Here is a 20,894-nt window from a genome sequence, read left to right on the forward strand (position 1 = left end):
AGTCCCTGAAGATCGAGAGCCTGTCATTTTCCAGTCAACACCCGAGGTAGGAGAAGGAGAACTGAGCAGAGTTGCTGGTTCCTGCCATTAGCCTTCCCGGTAGGTGGCTGTACTTCAGGAAAATGATGCGGCTGTCTCTGTCTTGTGTGAAAGGCAGTAGGGACCTTGGAGGCAGACCCCAGGTTCTGGGTGTGGCAGTTGGTAGTTGATGTGGAGGCTTGGAGACATGGTACATGATTTGATCCTTCTGTTACCCGCACCTCCTTTTCTTTTTGTCTTTTTTGTTATTTTGCACTGCCCCCTCCCGGGAGCTGAGGACCGAACCCAGGTCCCTGTGCTTGGTAGGCCAGCACTCTACCTCTGAACTAAATTCCCAACCCTGTTGTGGTCCTAGGAATGTCCCAGGCACAGCGGGGCTCAGTTGTGTAACTCAACCTGGGATGTTTCTATTTGCTACTCTCCATTCCCTGAACCATGCCAAGGGTCAAGCCCTGCCCTTGTCCTCTAAAGGGAAGACGAGGCTCTACTGCGCCTGAGCCCTGCGGAAAGCACCACAAGGATGCTAATGTGGACCTCATCCTATGGGCTCAGCCTGGACCCTGCATGCCTCCCTCACAGGGCCTCCACCCTTGTAAAGGGCTGCGTCTCTTCTCTGAAGTGGCTGACTGCCTGGTGCTGACCCAGTGCCGTGAGGTCCCATGCTGCCTGGGGTCGATTTCCCTGGCCATCCCTGCTGCCACAGCCCCCTTTCCTACCAGGAAATAAACAGCTGCTCCCCATGCATTGCTGGGTACAGTGTTCTGCTCTTAGAGATCCCGTGAGACACTCTGGGACCAATGGAAATTGACCTGCTGTCAGGTTCCTCACCAAATGTGTTTTGGGCTCTAGGTCCTTAGCTTACCCTGGGACAGGTGTAAGACTCCATCAGTCCCAGGCCTGAGTGGAGACTCAGGCTTCAGTGACAGGTGCTTTTGGGGGCTCCAGACTGGATTCTGGGCCAGTCACCAAATACACCCGAGCTTTCCTGGGAATGCCCCGTGCTTCTGTCACACCCACCAGGTCCTGGCACCTACCTTGGGACTCTGCTGTCCTAACCTTTGACTGCACTCATGTAATAACTATTGCTACAGAGAATAGAGATTTTCACCAGTGGTCGGATGGAGGAGCAAATGTGGTATACCCATACAGTAGAGTATTACACAGCCTCAAAAAGGGATGGAATTCAGATACCAGCTTCAATATGAATGAGGCGTGAAGACATTATGCTAAGAGAGATAACCAGACTCAAAGGACAAACAGTGTACGGTTCCAGTCGTAATAGGTCCCAGGAGTACTTAAACTTGCAGAGAAAGCAACTAAAGTGGTGGTTACAGGGGCTGGAAGAGGTCGCAAGGAGTTACTGTCTTGTTAGTACAAAATTTCACTTAAGAAAGGTAAAATTCTGGGAATGGATGGTGGCTGCGGCAGTGGTTATGTGTGTGTGTGTGTGTGTGTGTGTGTGTGCGTGTGTCTATGCTGGATGTTGCTGCAGATGCACATGTGTTAGCACGTGTTTGGGTGTAGGTCCTTGCCTTCCATGTTGTTTGAGATACCATGGTCTCCTTGCTGCTGCATAAGCCAGGCTTGCTGGTCCTTGAACTTGTAGTGATTCTCCTGCTCCAGTCTCCACCTCCTCATAGGGGCATGTTGGGATTAAAGGTACCTGAACCACCGTATCTGGCTTCTCAAGACTTGAACTCAGGTCATCAGGCCTGCACAACCAGCATTTTTACCCATAGATCCATCTCCTCAGCCTACAGATGTTCTTACGTGCGTGCACTGGCGTTTTGCCTGCGTGTCTGTGCATGTGAGGGCGCCAGATCTCTTGGAACTGGAGTTACAGACGGTTGTGAGCCACTGTGTGGGTGCTGGGAATTGAACCCAGGCCCTCTGTAAGAGTAGACAACGCTCTTAACCACTGAGCCATCTCTCCAGCCCCTCCATGGATGTTCTTGATAATACTTAAAAGTGGAAAAATGGTAACATTTAAGTATATTTTACCACAGGCATACACCACAAAAGTAGGGGTTTAAAGTTGGAGCCTCTAGACTGTCTTCTGGGTCTGTGGATGAAGTGGGCCCAGCCGGGGGTCCCGAGATGCCCCTGTGGCTGCAAACAGCTGGTGATGACTATGCGACCCTGAAGGCTTATGGGTCGGGACATCCAAAAGGCTGCCTCCTCACCTTTGTCCCAGGGCTTCAGCAGGCAGGAAAGTGATGCTCTTCCTGTGTGCCGGGCTGTCCCGCCTGCCATACTGCATCCGTCAGCGCAACCAGGAGCCACCCAGATTCACGGTGGCAGGAACAACCTTTCCTCATGGACGAGGGGTAAGGTGAGGCTTGGGAGAGTGCGAGTGGGGATGTTCTTGTGACCCTTCACCTTGGAGAAGCCACCCGCCTGCATCGTGCCTGCTGGAGTCCTTGAGAGCTCAGGCAGGGAGGCACCTGTCTTTCAGTAGGCAGTAGGCCCCTTCTTGGGGGGAGTGAATCCTCACCGTTTATGGGAGTTTGAAGGTATCTTGGCAACCCCTTGAGATCAGGGATTTGTTTACATGTAGAGCCGTTAAACGTAGAGAGAAGCAGAGTCCATTAGCATACCGTACCGCTACTCACCACTGGCTGAGCGAGTCCCAGGCCCAACAGCACGGGGAACTGGTACCGGGGGCCTCTGTGTGAAATGAGCAAGAGAAGAACGGATTCGCGGTGGACAGAGAAGTGTAGGAGGTGTGCGGAGCTTGGGATAGGGTTGGCCAGTGGCCAGCAGTTAACTCCGAGAGTTGGCTGAGCCTTCGTCCTGCAGGTCTGTTAGGAGCTTATGGGTCTTGCTGGGCCGGGTTATGCAAAGGCGCCTGGGGTGGCCTTCAGATATGCTTCCTGAGTGGGAGTCACCCGGAGTTCAGTGGCAGAGCCTGCACCATCAGAATATGAACGCCTCGAGGTTAAATGGAGGCTAATGGGAGAGCCCCTGTCTTGGCAGATCCTGCCGCTGGTGTCCGGTGACACACATCTGGCCTATTCTCCCATGCAAGATGATTTCAAAGTCTTCGGTACCTTCAGAAATATGATAAAACTAACATATGGTTTGCAAGTGTTCCCCAAACCTAGAAATATGAATGCTATTAATATCTATATTTGGGACAAAGATATCAACGAGGCTGATCTTTGATGCCTGGTTTTGTAACTAGATCCTTAACCAATGTCTTAAAAAAATCCCTAATTTTTCTATGGCTCAAGCCACTGCATATTCATACACACGAACACATATGCACACACACACACATACACACACAGTTACACAAACACAGATACACACACAGACACACACACACACACACACATTTGTGGGATTCCATGGGGGTGGTGAAGACAAAAGCAAGCCCAAGTTTGTTCTCTCTTTTGGTAGGTGGGGTTGATGTATAGATGTGGGTGTTTCTGGTCCGTAGCCGTCAGGTCCTGCCCTGGAAAAGCTCAGATTCATTTGCTGTGGGACACGCAGGCAGCCACGATTAGCCAGGACCGGCCTCACTGATGATCAGTGGGAACTGGTTTCATTTCCGGGGTGACTAAGGCCACATGGCCGGATGTCTTCACACTGGTGTTGACGGGCACATGACCCATGTCAACAGAAGCATGGGCGGAGCCCAACCTCCATGTGGTTTAGTGTTTCCTCTCTACCAGATCAGGCGCCTCTCCCGCTGAAGCACCCGCCTGGTCAGGGGGCCGGGATCACTGTCCTCCCTCAGCGTCCATGGACGTCAGCAGGGAACACGCACGTTTTATCCTCCATTTGCTGTTTCCTTCAGCTTTTCTACCAGACTAGACGGAGCAGGATCTTGTCACGGAGGCCACCTTTGTGGTCTCCCTTGTTGCCTTTTCACAGATGCTAATTGTCCCCAGTATGCTGTCCCCGACCGCCTCACCCTGGGAGAGCCCGCACAGAGTAGAAAGTTACTGTTGACAGTCCTGGAGTCTGTGAAAACGAAGATGAGGGTGGTGATAAGCTCGACGTCTGTGTTCTGCTCTTCCACATGGTGGAACTTAACAAGCTTGGTAGGGCCTCTTTATTTATCTTGTGTTTTATGTGCATTGGTGTTTTGCCATGGGTGTCACGTCCCCTAGAACTGAAGTTAACAGACAGTTGTGAGCCGTTGCGCGGGTGCTGGGAATGGAACCCAGGTCCTCTGGAAGAGCAGTCAGTGCTCTTAACCACTGAGCCACCTCTCCAGCCCCAGGGCCTTTTTATAAGGGTTCTAGTCCCACTCACAAAGAGGAACCCTCAGGACGTAGTCACCCCTCCGCAGCCCCCGTCCCTCAGTGCTGTCACGTTGTGGATTTCAGAATAGAGTGACTGTGTGGTGGGAGACAATAGCACACAATAGTAACGCCATCTCATTTCTCATCGGAGGAAACTGAAGCTCAGGGAGTTGAGGTAACTTACTCCAGACACAGCAGCTGCACCCCAGGATTCTAACGCAACATACCCTAATTGTCTGTCACCTGCCGGGCATTGCAGGGCCCGTGGTCTATGGGGTGCACAATTCAAAACTTAGGGGAAGCGCTGCAGTCTTCCATCATTGAGAAGACAGGGTGTGTGTGGTACAAGGGTGTACAAAGACATAGCGTCTACCTGCCCCAGAGCCCAGCCTCCAAGGGTCACCATCCTAGATGACTATCCCTGCCAACCACAGCCCATAAGTCATACAGGCTGCTCCCAGGTGAGCAGATTTTACCGTGTGTTATGGGAAGAATTTCATCTTTTCTGGGCCATTTAGTTCTTTGTCTTTTTTCAAAACACTAAAACAATTACATGTTAATTAAGACAAAGTATTTTATACCATTTAAATCAATTTTTATAGCAGAGGGAAAGATTTTGGTTAGTCTCCACACACCCTCCCCCACTAAAAATTTAAGTCTGAGGCCGTTGAGTTGGCTCAGTGGGTAAGAGCACTTGTTGCCAAGCTTGGTGACCTGAGTTTGGTCCCTTAGACCTTCAGGCTTTTGGGGGCCTGTCTTGTATGGAATGGCCCAGCCTTGTAGCCCTGGAGACCTGCCTATGGACTCAGACCTCATGCAGGGTCAACAGGCTATGTGTTTTCTTTGCTTCTAGAAGGCACCTTCCTCCCAGACCTCATCACCTAATAACAAAACCCTAAAGTCTTCCTCTGAGTTGTCCCCCAAATTGTCCTACACACACTTGTGGCACACAAGGGTATGCACATGTACAGATACACACACACACACACACACACACACACGCATGAATGGTAAAAGACTATTTAGGTCTTTGTAGATTTTTAGACTTCTAAGATTTTTTGCTCATTTTCAGGAAGGGTGATGGCCTGCAGGGCTGGGGAAGGAGATTTGCATATCCGAGATACCTGATCATAACCAGGCCCCTTGAAGCTAGACTTTTTGAGCAGCCTTTTTAAGGTTTCCCAGAAGAATTCAGAATCAAAGTCCAAAAGCCCTGGTTGTCTGGTAACCACAGGGTCCCTGGGGAATAGAGCCCTTTCTTATTTCTCTCTGACTGTGTTTCTCTTTTCCACTGAAGAGCCCACGAAAGCCAAATGCCAGAAGGCTGCCCTGAAAGCGGGCCTTGTGCGAGGCGCTCACCCCACTGAAGAATGCTTGTCTGTCTCCTGATGGCTAGGGTGGGTGGAATTTTCTGGAGAGTGGGCAGCCCTGGGGTCCTTTTTATGCAGCTCCTGAGAGCAGAGGGGGGCAGGACACGAAGGCTGTTATCAGGACTGCCAGGGACCGGTGAATACAGGGAACACACAGGCTCCTGAAGACGGAGACATGCCAGGGACCCAGCACCCATGTAGGGTGAAGAGGCCTCTTGTTGCCTCTGCTCTAGAAGGGCGTCTTGGTCTTACACCTCCTACCTTAGTTTCCCCAGACCTAACCACCTAATCATGAGACCCCACATCTTTGCTGTCCTTGGTCTTAGCCTTGACCTTCCTGTCCTTGTCAAGTGGCCCAGCTTCAACTGTGGGTGCCCTGTGGCTTTCCCTTCTCTCTACTGCAAGGGGGTGAACCCTTTCCTAGCACAGTAAGGTCCTCAGCTATGTGTGCAGCCTCTGCTCTCCTTTTTCTTATGATGCTGTCCTCGGTATTCCTCAGTAGACCTCAGACCTGACCGGTGAGTGGTAAGGAGAGATGGCTAGTTGTAGCATATGGTGTAGGGAGGAGACAGTTGTGGTCCCATGGCCACAGGCTGAACACATAACTGAGTATTTGTGAAGTCTTCTAGAGCCCCACCCTCACGGAAGTCTGAGCTTCTCGCCCTTTATCTGTTCTATCCCTTGGCCAGCAGAGGCCAGGGCTGGAGGGCAGCAGGCTTTAGTGTGGTGGCCAGATGAACAGTAATAGGAGCTCTACAAGTTGCCCTCACTGCCTAGAGGATGTCCTTGCGTGCTTGCTCCAGCCAAAGGCAAAAGTTCATTCGATATGGAAGCTCTTTGGTTCCTTGTCTGGGAAAGCAAAGGTGAAGCTATCCCCTTACTCAGACTGCTGGTGTGACAAGGAAGGGCCATGTGCCTGCCACTTGTCCTTGGAGCTATGCTAAAAGCCTGCCAGTTCAGAGACACCACTATGGGCCCAGAGCCAACCCTCAAGGCTGTAATGGAGAAGTTAGCAGCAGATAGAGAAGACCGAGGTGATTGGGATTAAAGTTGACGGTGTGCTCTCCAGTTCTGTGTTCTGATGTGTGTTTCCCCCTCCCGTGGAGGCTCCTGGGAACATGAGTGGGCTTCCTTAATTCGTTAGAACATGAATGTTGGAGGAGGTTGCCATGAGGAGACCGGTTGATCCTTCATGTCGGGACTTTGCAAAGGCACCGGATTCTGGGCCTTTTTCTTTCTGTCTTTCTTTCTATTTCCACCCCTCCTGACTTCTTATTTGGTGTCTTCCGCATGTCTCTCTTTCGGGTCTGGAGCCTAGAAGTCTGGACTCAGGACGCCAGCACGGTTGGGTTTGGCGAGGACTCGGATTGTCAGCTCCTGTTGTGGTCCCACAGTAGACAGACTGTATTAGTTACTCTTTCCCTGCTGTGACAAAGCACCCGCAAGACAACTCAGGGAAGGGCGTAGTTTGGCTTACGGTTTGAGGGTGAGTTAACCTTGGTGGCTGGAGCATGAGGTGACTGGTCACATGGCATCCTTTGTCAGGGAAGATGAATCCTGGTGCTTAGCTCACTTTGGTTTGGCGTGACGCCCCAGCACATTGATGGTAGCACCCACATTTATGGTGGGTCTTTCTTCTTCAGTTAAAAATTCCTAGAAATACTGCCATAGATGCATCCATCCACAGGTGTGTTTCCATGGCGACTGTAAATCCAGTTGATAGTGAAGATTAACACATGTATAGAGAGCAAGCTGGTTTCTGCTCTCCTCCTCCTCCTCCTCCTTTCTGTTCTCTTCTTTTACACTAACTGGGGCTGGGGGTTATAACTCTGTGGTGGAGTTCATGCCTTGCATTAGGATAGGGGCTTGAGTTCTACCCTTAGCACCACAACAGAACAAGGTAACACAACACAGGCAGACAGCTCTCCTCCCAAACAGTAACAATTTAAAACCGTAATTGTTAGTATTCAGGCATCTGTACTGGCCTGTCCTTGGGGTTCTGACAGGATACACCCTCAGCTGCAGCCAGTGAGAGCACCACCACCTGTGCATAGTCACTATGTTCCCCTTTAAAAAGGCCCAGTCCACCTCCCATCCGGCTCTCTTTCTCTCTCTTTCTCTGTCTGTTCTCCCCCTTCTGCTGTTCCTGTCCCCCCCTTTCCCCTTTCATGATCCTTTTCCCTAATTAAAAACAAAACCAAAAACAAACCCTCCACTTGGACTCTGTCTCACGGCATCTTTCTCTCTTGAGAAGCTTTTTAAAATTACAACAATAATGCCTACCCAACTCCAAAAGTTTGTTCTTATGAAGATCGCTCTAGGGCATTTTGGTATGCGGTAGAAGCTTTTTAAAATTATAACAATAAAGCCTACCCAACTCCAAAAGTTTGTTCATATGAAGATCGCTCTAGGGCATTTTGGTCTGCGGTCTGCTATCTGCTCATGCATGAGGGCAAGAATTGACACCCCCACCCCCAAGACAGACTTTCTCTGTGTAACAGCCCTGGCTGTCCTGGGACTTCCTTTGTAGACCAGGTTGGCCTTGAAGTCACAGAGATCAGCCTGCCTCTGCCTCCCAAGTGCTGGGATTAAAGGTGTGTGCTGCCACAGCCTGGTAAGAATGGATTGTAACCAGAAGCAAGGGGAAGGTAGTTATTATCAGCTCAGTTGCCCTTGGCTCAGCATGGACTTGTGCAGCAGAGGCTGGGACCCACAAAGCAGGAGTAGGTGGTCCACGGGAGCCCTGAGTGGTTACATACCTGCTTCATTAGATTCAGCCCCTGCCCTCCCTTGAAGCCTAGGGCCCTGTCTCAGGAGCTGGTGGATACAGTCTTTAGGTAGCCCTGAGTTTTCCCAGGCAGGCACTCTGATGGGGCCTGTGTCATCCTAAGGATAGGCCCCCAGACATTATAAAGTGTTCACATGGGTCCAGTTGATGATGGGGTTCTTTTAGAAGCAGGCTTTGGACTTGGTAAGAGTTTCCTAGGAGAGCAAACCTCTGTCACGACTCTCGAAGGTGAAGAAATGGATTAACAATAAAACAAGCTTCAGAAAAGAGCCAGCACCCAAACTTGAGCTGGAAAAGTTAAGGTTAATTGCCACAAGGGAGTGGTGGGCTGGGGGAGTGGAGCTCAGACCAAAGCTGATAATTTTTGAAGGCGCTGTAGATTATGCTGTGGTTTAACATTGTGCAAATGGTATTTCCTGTCACATGGATAAAACACCACACATGTTTGTGATTGAATAGTGTGGGCTGTACAACATATGTGCTAATAACAAGGCCTGTGCCGCCTGTGGGCACTCTGCATGACTAGATGAGGGCAAGGCGCACACATGCCCCTCTCCTTCCTTTGCCGTTCCCCTTCAAACTTCCCTGGAAGTGATCACTACACCTTCACAGCAAATGTTTGGGGGTGGGGGTGGGGGTGGAGGTCTTCATGATGCCCTCAGTGTGGAGTTTGCTTCCCTAATACCAATCCTGTCACAGCAGCTAGAGGGGAGCCCTGGCCCTTCCACAGCACACACCCAGAGGCTTCGCAGAGGCAGCAGGCGCCCAGCTGGTCACAAAGATGCTTTGGAGGAGTTCTGGCATGCCGGAATCTGAGAATTCCTTATTTGGGAGAGCAGCCAATGAAATCACACAGATATTGACCTTAAGACATTCTTTCTCTAGATTATGCAGCATTGTTACAGAGCAGAGACACAGAAGGCTAAGCTCGGCAAAATGCAGGAGGCTGGAGCAGGAGTCCTGCCGCGACAATGGGGTCCAGCAGACAGGAGGTGTGGGCAATGCATTCTTGAGCTCCCAGGGACCTCTTCAGCTTCAGTCCTCCCCCAACATCTGGCACTCACAGAGGAGCCGGATATTAGGGACCAGTAAGAGAGTCTCCTCCTCTCCACAGCCACGCAAAGATACAGGCACAAAGTCCTTAGCCACCCATGACCTGGAACGCTGCTTCACCGGCCAAAGCGCCCCCCCTCCCCCCAGTTGGATTCCAACAATCTGCAGGAGACTTTCTGTTCCTTTGAAAGGCCAAGGAAGAAGGAAGGTAAGATAGGGCTGAGGGCCAGGAAGGACTGGATAGAGGGGGCCTGGGGCAGTGTGGGCCTGAGGACTGTGGCGAGTAAGACAGAATTTGTACAGCCGGTTTGTGCACCAAGATGACGGGACTGGAAGCCTAGCCCGCCAGGCTGAGCTATTACAGCTAGTCTCAGGAGGGAGCCTGACTGCGGCCGGGATGTTGTTCTTGAGCAGTCTTGGGGGAAATCTGTCCCACAATTTGCCTTTCCTATAGCCTGTTGGCCCAAGAGCACTTGTAGATGAGAAACAGGCTCGCCCCTGGCCCATCCTTCTGTTCCTGACTCCAGGAAAGAACCACTGCAGCTGGGGGCAGTTTTCCTCAGCGAAGGGTGTGGTGAGGGACATCCTGCCAGGGGTCATTAGGTCTCTGCATCTTTGGCATCACAGACCTGGTCACAGCCAGTCTCCTCTTCTTGCTGGCTAGGTGACTTTTGGCAAGTAGCTTAACTCCACGGGCTCCTCTGAAACTGTAGGTATAAAGGAGACACGCAGGCCCAAGACAAGCCCTGCAGGGCAAGTGTTTGCTTGCTCAAACAGAATGCTCTCGCTTTCTTCCTAACTCTAACATCCATCGACTCTTTGAACCGAGGAAGGTTACGTGGAGATTTACCTTAGAGCAAGGAGAAAAGCCCACTTGAGGTTATTTGGTCCACGGTGTGTTGAGTTCTGTGTTTCTGCCAAGTGTTTGTAGGTAACGTAGAACGTGCCCTTACAGATGAGACAGGATCCCTGCTTGAAGATGCTTCACCCGCCCTCTTGAACAATGCATGATACTTGGCTCGGACATGAGTGTTTTTAGGCTTTTTGGAGAGACGCTTTTCTCATAGCAGTGCGAGGACAACCAGTGCCGTATTTCAAGTGTGAGGGGCAGAGGACAACCTCTGCCTTCCATTCGGTTTGAGGCAGGGGCTCTCACGTTGTTTGCCTCAGACCGTGTTAGCTGACATTGACTGAGCCTCCAGGGATTATCTTTTCCTGCCTGTTGTCACCTGACCACAGGAATGCTGGGAGAACCCCCCACTGCTGTGCCTGGCTTTCTGTGGGTCCTGGGGTTCAAACTCAGGCCCTCATGCTTGCATGGTAAACGTTTTACCCAGTGAGACATCTCCTTAGCCCGGGGGTATTACTATTTTTTTTAATCTACTCAAAACAGTTAAGTCTGTAATAACACAAATGTTTGTTTGCTTTCTTAATGGACAGAAAGAGGAAAGCATTTTTCTTTCTTAACATTTGCTGCAACCTATTCTGTTGTTCGCATATCCTTTCCAATGGGGTAAGAATAATTGTGTGGATCCCTTGACTTGGAGGGTGTCAAACTCTTGGCATATCCATCTCAGCTTCTGAATGCACCTGCTTTACCTGTTGAGGTGGGGATCTCAAGCCTTGGTTTTTTGTTTTTTTTGTTTTGTTTTGTTTTGTTTTAGTGATGTGAATAGCCAAACACAGCTACTTAAACTTGTTCTCCAGTTCAGTCAGCCTGGAGCTGCGTTGAAACAGGCTGCTGTGAATAGAATGTCTAACAGTTTTACAGAGAAGCAAACATCTTCCTTAGGAATCTTAAATATCAAAAGTGGATTGCTAGAAATCTCCACCATAATAAATTATCTATCTGTGCCCTGTGCCCTAGACAGAAACTTGGTGTGTTGCCTATTTCTGGGCCAGACTGCAACTGTGTTCTAGGAGTTTGCCCATAATGCAGATGGACTACACACAGACTTCTGAAGGGCGGAGGCCACAGCGGGGCATGGCTGGCAGGGAGGGAACTGGAGTCAGGCAGAGGAATTTTTCCCCCTCTGAGGAGGGTAGCAGAGACAGGAAGGAACTGGGAGTTCCTGGGCCCTGAACCAACTGGATTCCAGGCCTCAGGAAGATGCCCAAATGCTGTGGCTGAAAAGTCCAAATGAGATGTTACCCATGCATGGCTCTGTCAGTGATAACACCCGGGGGTAGGGTGGGGAGGAGGAGCGTGTCCTGGTCTAGTGTGATTTCCAACGCAGCAAAAATCAACTCTCCCCAGTCCAACAAAGGTGGAAGGGAGGCTGCAGCCTTCCAGGTCTCTGAAGCAGCTAGGGCGGGTGCTTAGGCCGCTCCTGCCCCGTACCCCCTGATCCCAGCTGGCTAGACCTCTGGTGCTTCCCACCCCTGCTAGAGGCCCAGGGGCTTCTGAGCCAGGCTCTGGGGTAGATGGGGGTTGGAGGGAGGAAAGCGCTGGGTAGAACTGGTCCTGGTTGTTGACATTGGGCCAGATGACGGGAGGGGGCTGTGAGACAGAAAGATGAGGTCATACCGAGGGAGGGGCGGCAGAGGTAAGGGAGACTGAACGCTGCTGGGAGGCGGCCAGAGGGGTGGTGGGGACAGAAGACGGGTGGAAACAGACCCACCACCCACTGCGGTCCTGTCTGCTGAGGGAGCCCCAGCGTCCTTGGAAGTAGAGACTGGCGGTGGCCTGGGGAACCGGGATCGAGGGCCCTTAGCACGGATTTGGGGTTCAAGATCGTAGGTATTTTATAGAGTGTGCTAAAAAATGGGAAGCAGAGGGAGGGCCATTTACAAGGCAACGGGGCTGATTTCCTTGTGCATCTGATAATTGGTTTCTTTGTCTCACAAAGGGCACAACACAGAGAAATAAACTACACCCATTTTTTCCCAAGCTACCCAGGGAAACGCGAGGGGGCAAACGGCAGGCGTGGATCCCAGCAGGGCTGAGCTGCTGTCTCTCTCTTCTTTCTTCTAACATAATAAACTCGGCTGGAGTAAATATTTGCAGGCCGTCTCGCCCTCCGGAGGGCTGTTAGGACTGGATTCCCTCGGAGGGTGGGCCCCTGAGCCTCCTGGCATGGGACCAGTGCTTTGATTGTTGTATGTGCGATGGCGAGGTGCCCCCTCCGTGCCACGGTGTGGGTTTAGAGCCTCCGGAAGAGCTCAGAGGCGGAATGAAGGCTGTCTTCAGTCTGTCCCCGAGCTTCCTCTTCTGTTTCTTTGTGTCTGCTCCTTTTCCAAGCTTGAGTGATTACACACATTCAGGGGACCCAGGGAGAAAAGAGGCCTTACCCAAGGGCATCGTGCCAGCAGGTTCTCAGGTTTCCTGTCCAGTGGGGGCTCCTGGGGCTTTGCTTTCTGGTAGCTTTAGAAGGACGGTTAAAAATAATGGGAGTACCTCAGTGGTAGAACATTTGCCAAATGTACCCAAGGCCCTGGATTCGTATTCCCAGAACTGGGGCATCTCAGCATTGAGGCCCTGGAACTGAGTCAGCAACAATATTTTCGTTCTTGAAAAAAAAATTCAATTGGATATCAATTGCCATAGAATTGTTTTAGAGTTGGAAACAGCCCCAGAGATAGCTCCAATGTAACCCCTGGTATCTGGAGAGACTGGGCACATAGCCAGGGCAGGGCAGTGCCCAGGATTTGGGTGACCTCATTGTCTTAGTTAGGGTTTCTATTGCTGAGACGAAACACCACGACCAAAAATGCAAGTGGGGAGGAAAGGGCTTATTCAGCTTACACTTCAGCATTGTTCTTCATCACTGAAGGAAGTCAGGACAGGAACCCAAGCAGGGCAGGGTCCCGGAGGCAGGAGCTGGCAGAGGCCATGGAGGGAGCTGCTTACTGGCTTGCTCCGCATGGCTTGCTCAGCCGGCTTTCTTAGAGAACCTGGGACCAGCAGCCCAGGGATGGCCCCACCCACCGTGGGCTGGGCCCTCCCCCACTGATCACTAATTGAGACGATGCCTTTCATTCAGCTGGATCTCATGGAGTTATTTCCTCAGCTGAGGCCCCTTCCCCTCTGATGACTCTAGCTTGTATCAAGTTGACACACAAAACCAGCCGGTACATTCACTAACCTCAGAGATGGGCTCCTTATAGCCTTCGGTGTCGTGAGAATAATTTCAATAATTTATGCCATATCAAAGGAGATGGCATATGCTCAAAAGAAATGGCCACAGAGAAGGCAAATTCACGAAGATAGGGTAGGTTAGTGATTTCCAGGGTCCAGGAGACAGGGAGAATCGGGACTAACTGAAGTAGGCCTAGGGTTTATTTTGGGGGCAAGAGGAATGTTTTGAAATTGGTGGCAATGGATACACATCTCTGTTATTATTTTAAAAAATCACTTAGGTGCACTCTTTTTTGGGGGGGAGGGGCCTATGGTATATGAATTGTATCTCCTCGAGTCCTGATTTTGTCCCTTACTGCTGGGTGACTTCAGGCTGACACAGGAATATTGGTATGCACAGCATAGGTTGTTTAATAAGCCATGAGTCAAGACCCTTTTAAATAGTCAACTTCACATGGGGGGGGAGGGGAAGCTCCAAGTACCTTATAAATTCATTGGATTTTTTTTTTTAGCTTTCCCCCACTCCACTAACGAAATGGCTACATATTAATCAACCCAATGAAGACTTAGTTATTTGATTCAAAGGTAATGAGTTAAATATTCCCAAACCTCTGCCTATGTTTCTCATACATTCCCTCCCCCGAAGTGTGTGTGTGTGTGTATCTGTGTGTGTTGGAAAGGAACATGAAATCTAACCTTCGTAGCACAGCTTTAAGTGAATAGTGCAGAACAGCTATCCCATTGGTTGGTCTGCCTACAGTCTCTTACAATCCTTCTTATTGTTGTGACTTCCCCTGCAGTGTCTTTTATTTCTAATTTTGAATTTTCCTCTTTTTTTTGCCATTGTTCATTAAATTAGCTATAAGGATTTACCAGTTGTCAACAAAACTGTATGTACTGGCTGAGCCCCAGATCTCCCCCAACTGAGAAGATGTGTTTTCTGAACAGTGACCCCGTTTAACCCTCTCCCGGGGCATGGCACCCACTGCTTCATGGTTCTCTGAGTCTGACTTCAAATATCCGGTGTAAGTGGGGCCATAGCGTATATGTCTGCTGCTGGCTTTTCACTTTATATGCAATGCTCGAGTGTCTGGCTGTGTGTGGCAGGTGTCAGAATTAGTTTTTTTTTTTAAAGATTTATTTATTTATTATTTATACAGTGTTCTGTCTGCATGTGCCCCTGAAGGCCAGAAGAGGGCACCAGATCTCATTACAGATGGTTGTAAGCTACCATGTGGTTGCTGGGACTTGAACTCAGGACCTCTGCAAGAGCAGTCAGTGGCCCTAACCTCTGAGCCATCTCTAAGCCCCAGAATTAATTTTTAAGACCCAGTAGTGTTCCCTTGTACACACAGACTGCATTTTCTTCAGTCTTAGAGTCCTAGAATGTTTTTGTTTGTTTGTTTTAATAATCAATTCAGTGTTTAAGGGGTCCTCGTTTGTTACCAGTGTGAAGCTGGCCTCCTAAAACAGGTTTGGAAGCATTCCCTCCTCTTCAGCTTTTGGGGTCTTTGCAAGGGACATTAATTCTTCTCTGAGTGTTTTGTAGCCATTTGGTCCTGGGCTTCTCCTTGTTGGAAAGTTTTGTTATGATGAATCCAGTCCTTTCTCACTAGTTAAAGGTTTATTCAAATATTCTCTCTCTCTCTCTCTCTCTCTCTCTCTCTCTCTCTCTCTCTCTCTCTCTCTCTCTCTCTCTCTCTCAGAGATTCACTTATTTTATGTGTTTGGGTGTTTTACCTGCCTGCATTTACCTGTGGAGGTCAGAAGAGGTCATTGGATCCCCTGGGATTGGAGTTACTGGTGGTTGTGAACCAGCATGTGGGACCTGGGAATTGAACCCAGTCCTATGCAAGAGCAGCCAGCGCTCTTAGCCGCTGGGCCAACTCTCCAGCCCAGATTTTCTGTGTTTCTGTTTTGGTGTTGGCAGGTTGCATATTTCTAGGAATTTTAAGCATCTTTTTCCCCACACTATCCCATTTGTTGGTCTGCTCATAGTCTCTTGTAGGCCTTTTTGTTGCTGTCATTGCAATGTCTTTTGTTTCTAATTTGGAACCCCACCCAACACACTAAATTAGCTAAAGGTTTATCAGAGTCCTTTATCTGCCTTCTTTTCTCCATCTCACCTCTGCTCTGATGCTTGCTTTCCTCTGGTAACCTTGTCTTAGCCTGTCGGCTTCTTCAAGCCTAAAGCTGGGTAGCTGCTTTGAATTCACCCTTATGTTTTTATGTAGGCCTTGATTGCTGTAGCCTTCCCTGATAGCATGGCTTTCAGTGTGAATTGTGGAAATCTGTGTTTCATTTCCATTTGTCTCATGGTATTTTCTAATTCACACATACACACTCACACACACATACACACATATACTCACACACCCCCCTCTCTCTCACACACACTCACACACACATACACACACATATACACATATACCCACTCTCTCTCTCTCTCTCTCTCTCTCTCACACACACACACACACACACACACTCATACCCCTCCCCCACTTTCTTTTTGGAATTGCGTGACTATGCAGTGTCGTTATCTGTTTAGCTTGTTTATTTGTCAATTTCCATATATTGGTGAATCTTCCAGTTTTCCTTTTGCTATTATTGGCTTCTAGGGCTTTCCAGCCTTATAGTAGGCAAGAATATTCACATTATTGTAGTCTTCCTAAATGTAGGGATTGTTTTGTGATTTCCTTGGGCAAGCATTCTGTGTCCACTGTGGGGGGTGTTGTTCAAGCCTTCTTTGTAAAAAACATTAACCCTCCTTCTGCACACTACCTCTATTGTAAAAAGTGAGATACTGAATTTCCTGTTATATTTAACTATCTAGTTCCTCCTTCATGTCTGTTACTATTTGCTTTCCTTTCTCTTGGTGTTCTGATGCTAGGCCCCAGCACACTTACAATTATTTTATCTTCCTTGTGCATTGGCCCTTTTATTTGGTATACAATGTGCCTTTTTGTTTGTAACTTATTTATTTATTTATTATTATTATTATTGGTTTTCCAAGGCAGAGTTTCTCTGTGTAGCCTTGGCTGTCCTAGAACTCGCTCTCTAGAACAGACTGACCTCGAACTCAAAGGTCTGCCTGTCTCTGCTTACCAAGTGCTGGGATCAAAGGCGTGCGCCACGACTGCCCAGCTATTTGTTTGTTTCTAAAATATTTTATTTTAGGTGTGTGAGTATTTTGCCTAGTTGCATGTATGAGCACAACATGAATACCTGGTGCCCATGGAGGTCAGAGAAGGGAATTGGTCGGATCCCAGGGAACTGGAGTCACAGATGCTTGTGAGCTGCCATGTGGGTGTGGGAACCAAACCCAGGACCTCTGGAAGAGCAGCCAGTGCTCTTAACTGCTGAGCCGTCTCTCCAGCCCCTGTGTGTGTGTTTTTATTTTATGAGACTTGAGGCTTGCCCTGTAGCTCAGGTCAGGCTGAATTCATTATGTAGCTGGCCTTGAATTAATTAGGCTCCTCCTGCCTCAGTTTCCTGCATGCTATGGGTATGAGCCACCATGCTTGTGATTTTAAGTTTGTTTTGTGTGAAAGAAGTGTGGCTCCTGTGTCAGTCAGCTTTCTGTGATTATAACAAAATACCGCAGATAATGAACTTAAAAAGAAAGGAAGGACCAATATTGGTTCACGGTTTTAAAGGTTTAGTCTGTGGCCCATGAACTTTGGGTACATCACAATGGGAGTATGGAAAGGAGGTAACCCGTCCACCTCATGGCGTCAGAGAAAAAGGGGAGAAGGTGGGATTCCCACATTCCTCTTACAGGGTCCATCCTCCAGTCACCCAACTTCCTTCCACTGGGATCTCCTTCCTAAAGTCTGTTGTGACAGGGGCTGAGGGCAGTGCCTCCAACGCATGTGCCCCGGGGGACAGTTCAGACCCACACTCTGGTCTCTTCTGGGGACAGTTCAGATCTGCACTGTGGTCTCTTCTGGGGACAGTTCAGATCTGCACTGTGGTCTCTTCTGGGGACAGTTCAGATCTGCACTGTGGTCTCTTCTGGGGACAGTTCAGATCTGCACTGTGGTCTCTTCTGGGGACAGTTCAGATCTGCACTGTGGTCTCTTCTGGGGACAGTTCAGACCCGCAGTCTGGTTTCTTCTGGGGACAGTTCAGACCCACACTCTGGTCTCTTCTGGGGACAGTTCAGATCTGCACTGTGGTCTCTTCTGGGGACAGTTCAGACCCACACTCTGGTCTCTTCTGGGGACAGTTCAGATCCGCACTCTGGTCTCTTCTGGGGACAGTTCAGACCCACACTCTGGTCTCTTCTGGGGACAGTTCAGATTTGCACTGTGGTCTCTTCTGGGGACAGTTCAGACCCACACTCTGGTCTCTTCTGGGGACAGTTCAGACCCACACTCTGGTCTCTTCTGGGGACAGTTCAGATCTGCACTGTGGTCTCTTCTGGGGACAGTTCAGACCCACACTCTGGTCTCTTCTGGGGACAGTTCAGATCTGCACTGTGGTCTCTTCTGGGGACAGTTCAGACCCGCAGTCTGGTTTCTTCTGGGGACAGTTCAGACCCACACTCTGGTCTCTTCTGGGGACAGTTCAGATCTGCACTGTGGTCTCTTCTGGGGACAGTTCAGACCCACACTCTGGTCTCTTCTGGGGACAGTTCAGATCCGCACTCTGGTCTCTTCTGGGGACAGTTCAGACCCGCACTCTGGTCCCTGCACTTCCCACCCCGCGTTGGCTTCCATCCCCTTCGTTTTCAGCTGATGGCTGTTCTTACCTGATTGTTTGTGTTCATTTATCTGCCAAGAATGGACACTTGTAAGCTTGTTTTTGTTTTTGTTTTTGTTTTTGTTTTTGTTTTTTTAAAGGTGGCTGGAGAGACAGCCGTGGGTGCTGGGAACCGAACTCTTATATTTTTGGTTGTGAGCCTAGCCTTTAACGGCTGAGCCATCTCTCCAGCCCAAGCTTGTTTTTTTTACACAGTAAACATGTAAGCTTTCCACACCCGGGTCTTTGTGGAGGCGACAGAACTCCAGTGTCTCTGTCTTCAGCCTTTATTTAATCTTATTTTGTCTTTCTCCTTTGCAGAGACCATGTCCCTGACTCATTAACCAGGCCACCAGCCCGCTCTGAAGATGTGTTCTACGAATCCAGGCAGCTGGGTCACCTTCGACGATGACCCTGCTTTTCAGTCTTCTCAGAAGACTGAAGGTGTTTGCAGACCGAATGGACTGAAGCTGAGCCTGCCTGGCCTCAGGGACTTGGCTAGTGCTCCCTCCTCAGCCAGCAGCACGCCCCTCTCCTCTCCCATGGTCGACTTTTACTTCAGTCCGGGACCTCCAAGCAACTCACCTCTTTCTACACCCACCAAAGACTTCCCGGGCTTCCCCGGCATCCCTAAAGCAGGGTCTCACGTGCTTTATCCTATTCCAGAATGTTCTTCAAGCAGCCCCCCCAAAACCGCAGGAGGAGCAGGTCCTTCGTTACCACTGACTAAGCCAACCTGCTCACCCCAGGCCTCATTGCCCTGTGACCACTCCCGCGCCCAGCTGACTCCCAAAGCTGGTCCTGAAGACGACGCCAGCCCTCAGCGGGCCCCTAGCGAGACTCTGCAGTTTGAGTATTTTCGAGACGACTGTGCGTTTTCCAACCCATTTTGGAAAGATGAAGGTAGCAGTTCTCAGTTCCCCTTGGACTCCCTGGCAAGCAGAAAGCCGTTCTCATCAAGGGACAAGGAAGCACCCATGGATCAAAAGAGCCTCAACCAATGCTCGCTCAGCTACATCTGCGAGAAGCTTGAACACCTGCAGTCGGCGGAGACCCAAGGCCCTCTTGGGAATTTGTCTCGGCGGAGCCCGTCTGCCGGAGACACCGCCTCTTCTTTTGTCCCGCACACGCTCTTCCGGAGTCAGCCCAGAGATGGATGGGCCTTCATGCTGAGGATTCCCGAGAAGAAGAACATGATGTCTTCCCGGCAGTGGGGACCCATTTTCCTGAAGGTTCTGCCGGGAGGGATCCTGCAGATGTACTATGAGCAGGGGCTGGAAAAGCCATTCAAAGAGTTCCAGCTTGATCCGCACTGCAGGCTTTCTGAACCCAAACTCGAGAACTTCAGCATGGCGGGGAAAATCCACACCGTGAAGGTGGAACACGTGTCTTACGCGGAGAAAAGGAAATACCATTCCAAGACCGAAGTGGTTCGCGAGCCCGAGGTAGAGCAGATGCTGAAGCTGGGGTCCACGGAGCACCGTGACTTCCTTGAGTTCCTGACCACTGTCGAGGAGGAGCTGGTAAAGCTGCCCGCTGTTGCACGGCCAAGGAAGATCTACGAGGAACAGGAAATCTACCTGGACATCGTGGACAACTTTTGGGGTACGGTAACCAAAGGAGACGGGAAATTGGTCGAAAGTGCTGTGGTAACTCAAATCTCTTGCCTCTGCTTCGTGAATGGGCCGGCGGAATGTTTTCTAACCTTGAATGACCTTCAACTGCAGAAACGAGATGGATGCTGTTTTGAGAAAGAACCAGAAAAAAGGGGGATCGATATTCTTAACTACCATTTCCATCCCTGTGTGAAAGCCGAAGAATTCCAGCAGTCTAGAGTCATTAAGTTCGTGCCGCTGGATGCTTGCCGGTTTGAGCTCATGCGCTTCAAAACCTCCTACGAAGGGGAGGAGCTTCCGTTTTCTGTGAAGTCCGTAGTGGCTGTCCAGGGGGCATATGTGGAACTCCAGGCTTTTGTCAACATGACCCCGGGGCCTCAGAGGTCACCCCATGCCAGTTCCTTGAGGTGCTGTGACAATATCATGATTCACTTTCCTGTCCCAGGCCAATGGATCAAGGCCCTCTGGACCAGGAACCTTCAGAGGCAGAAATCCCTGAAAGCCAAAATGAACCGTCGGGCATGTCTGGGGAGTTTACAGGAACCCGAATCTGAACCCGTCATTCAGGTCACTGTAGGGTCAGCAAAATACGAGAGCGCCTACCGGGCTGTGGTGTGGAAGATAGATCGGCTTCCGGACAAAAACTCAAGTAAATATCCAACGCCTAGGCTTAGTGTTTCCACCCACGTACTTGGACCCAAAGCGGGCAGAGGCGGATGGTGGCTTGAGAGATGAGGGTCCGCTAGCCCAGCCAGGTGGGAGGTGGGACATCTGGCCAAACAGCTGGTTTACTTGTTTTCTTTTGTGTTTATTTCCACCCGATGACCTTAGCTTCTTCTGCCTCTTTTAATGTCAAAAGAAATGGCACCCTAGTTTACAGATTTTCTGTGGTGGTACCAAGGAAATGTTTATAGGAAGGGAGGGGAGGGAGGGATGAGGAAAGGGAGGGAGGGA

General features: G+C 50.0%; 1 protein-coding gene across 2 annotated transcripts in view; it reads left to right on the forward strand.

The window, feature by feature from the left end:
* Ston1 (stonin 1) overlaps positions 1-20,894 on the forward strand; it is a 41,548-nt gene that overhangs the window by 14,890 nt on the left and 5,764 nt on the right. The window contains exons 2-3 of one of the 2 annotated variants that reach the window (XM_005077284.4): positions 9,336-9,711; positions 18,646-20,589. In XM_005077284.4, coding sequence (XP_005077341.1) covers positions 18,693-20,589 — 1,897 coding nt within the window. In that variant the 5' untranslated portion in view covers positions 9,336-9,711; positions 18,646-18,692. The remainder of the gene's footprint in view (positions 1-9,335; positions 9,712-18,645; positions 20,590-20,894) is intronic. The other variant, XM_013118520.3, reaches the window with a different exon arrangement.

Source organism: Mesocricetus auratus, unplaced genomic scaffold (assembly GCF_017639785.1).
Source record: "Mesocricetus auratus isolate SY011 unplaced genomic scaffold, BCM_Maur_2.0 Super-Scaffold_100676, whole genome shotgun sequence".
NCBI lineage: Eukaryota > Metazoa > Chordata > Mammalia > Rodentia > Cricetidae > Mesocricetus > Mesocricetus auratus.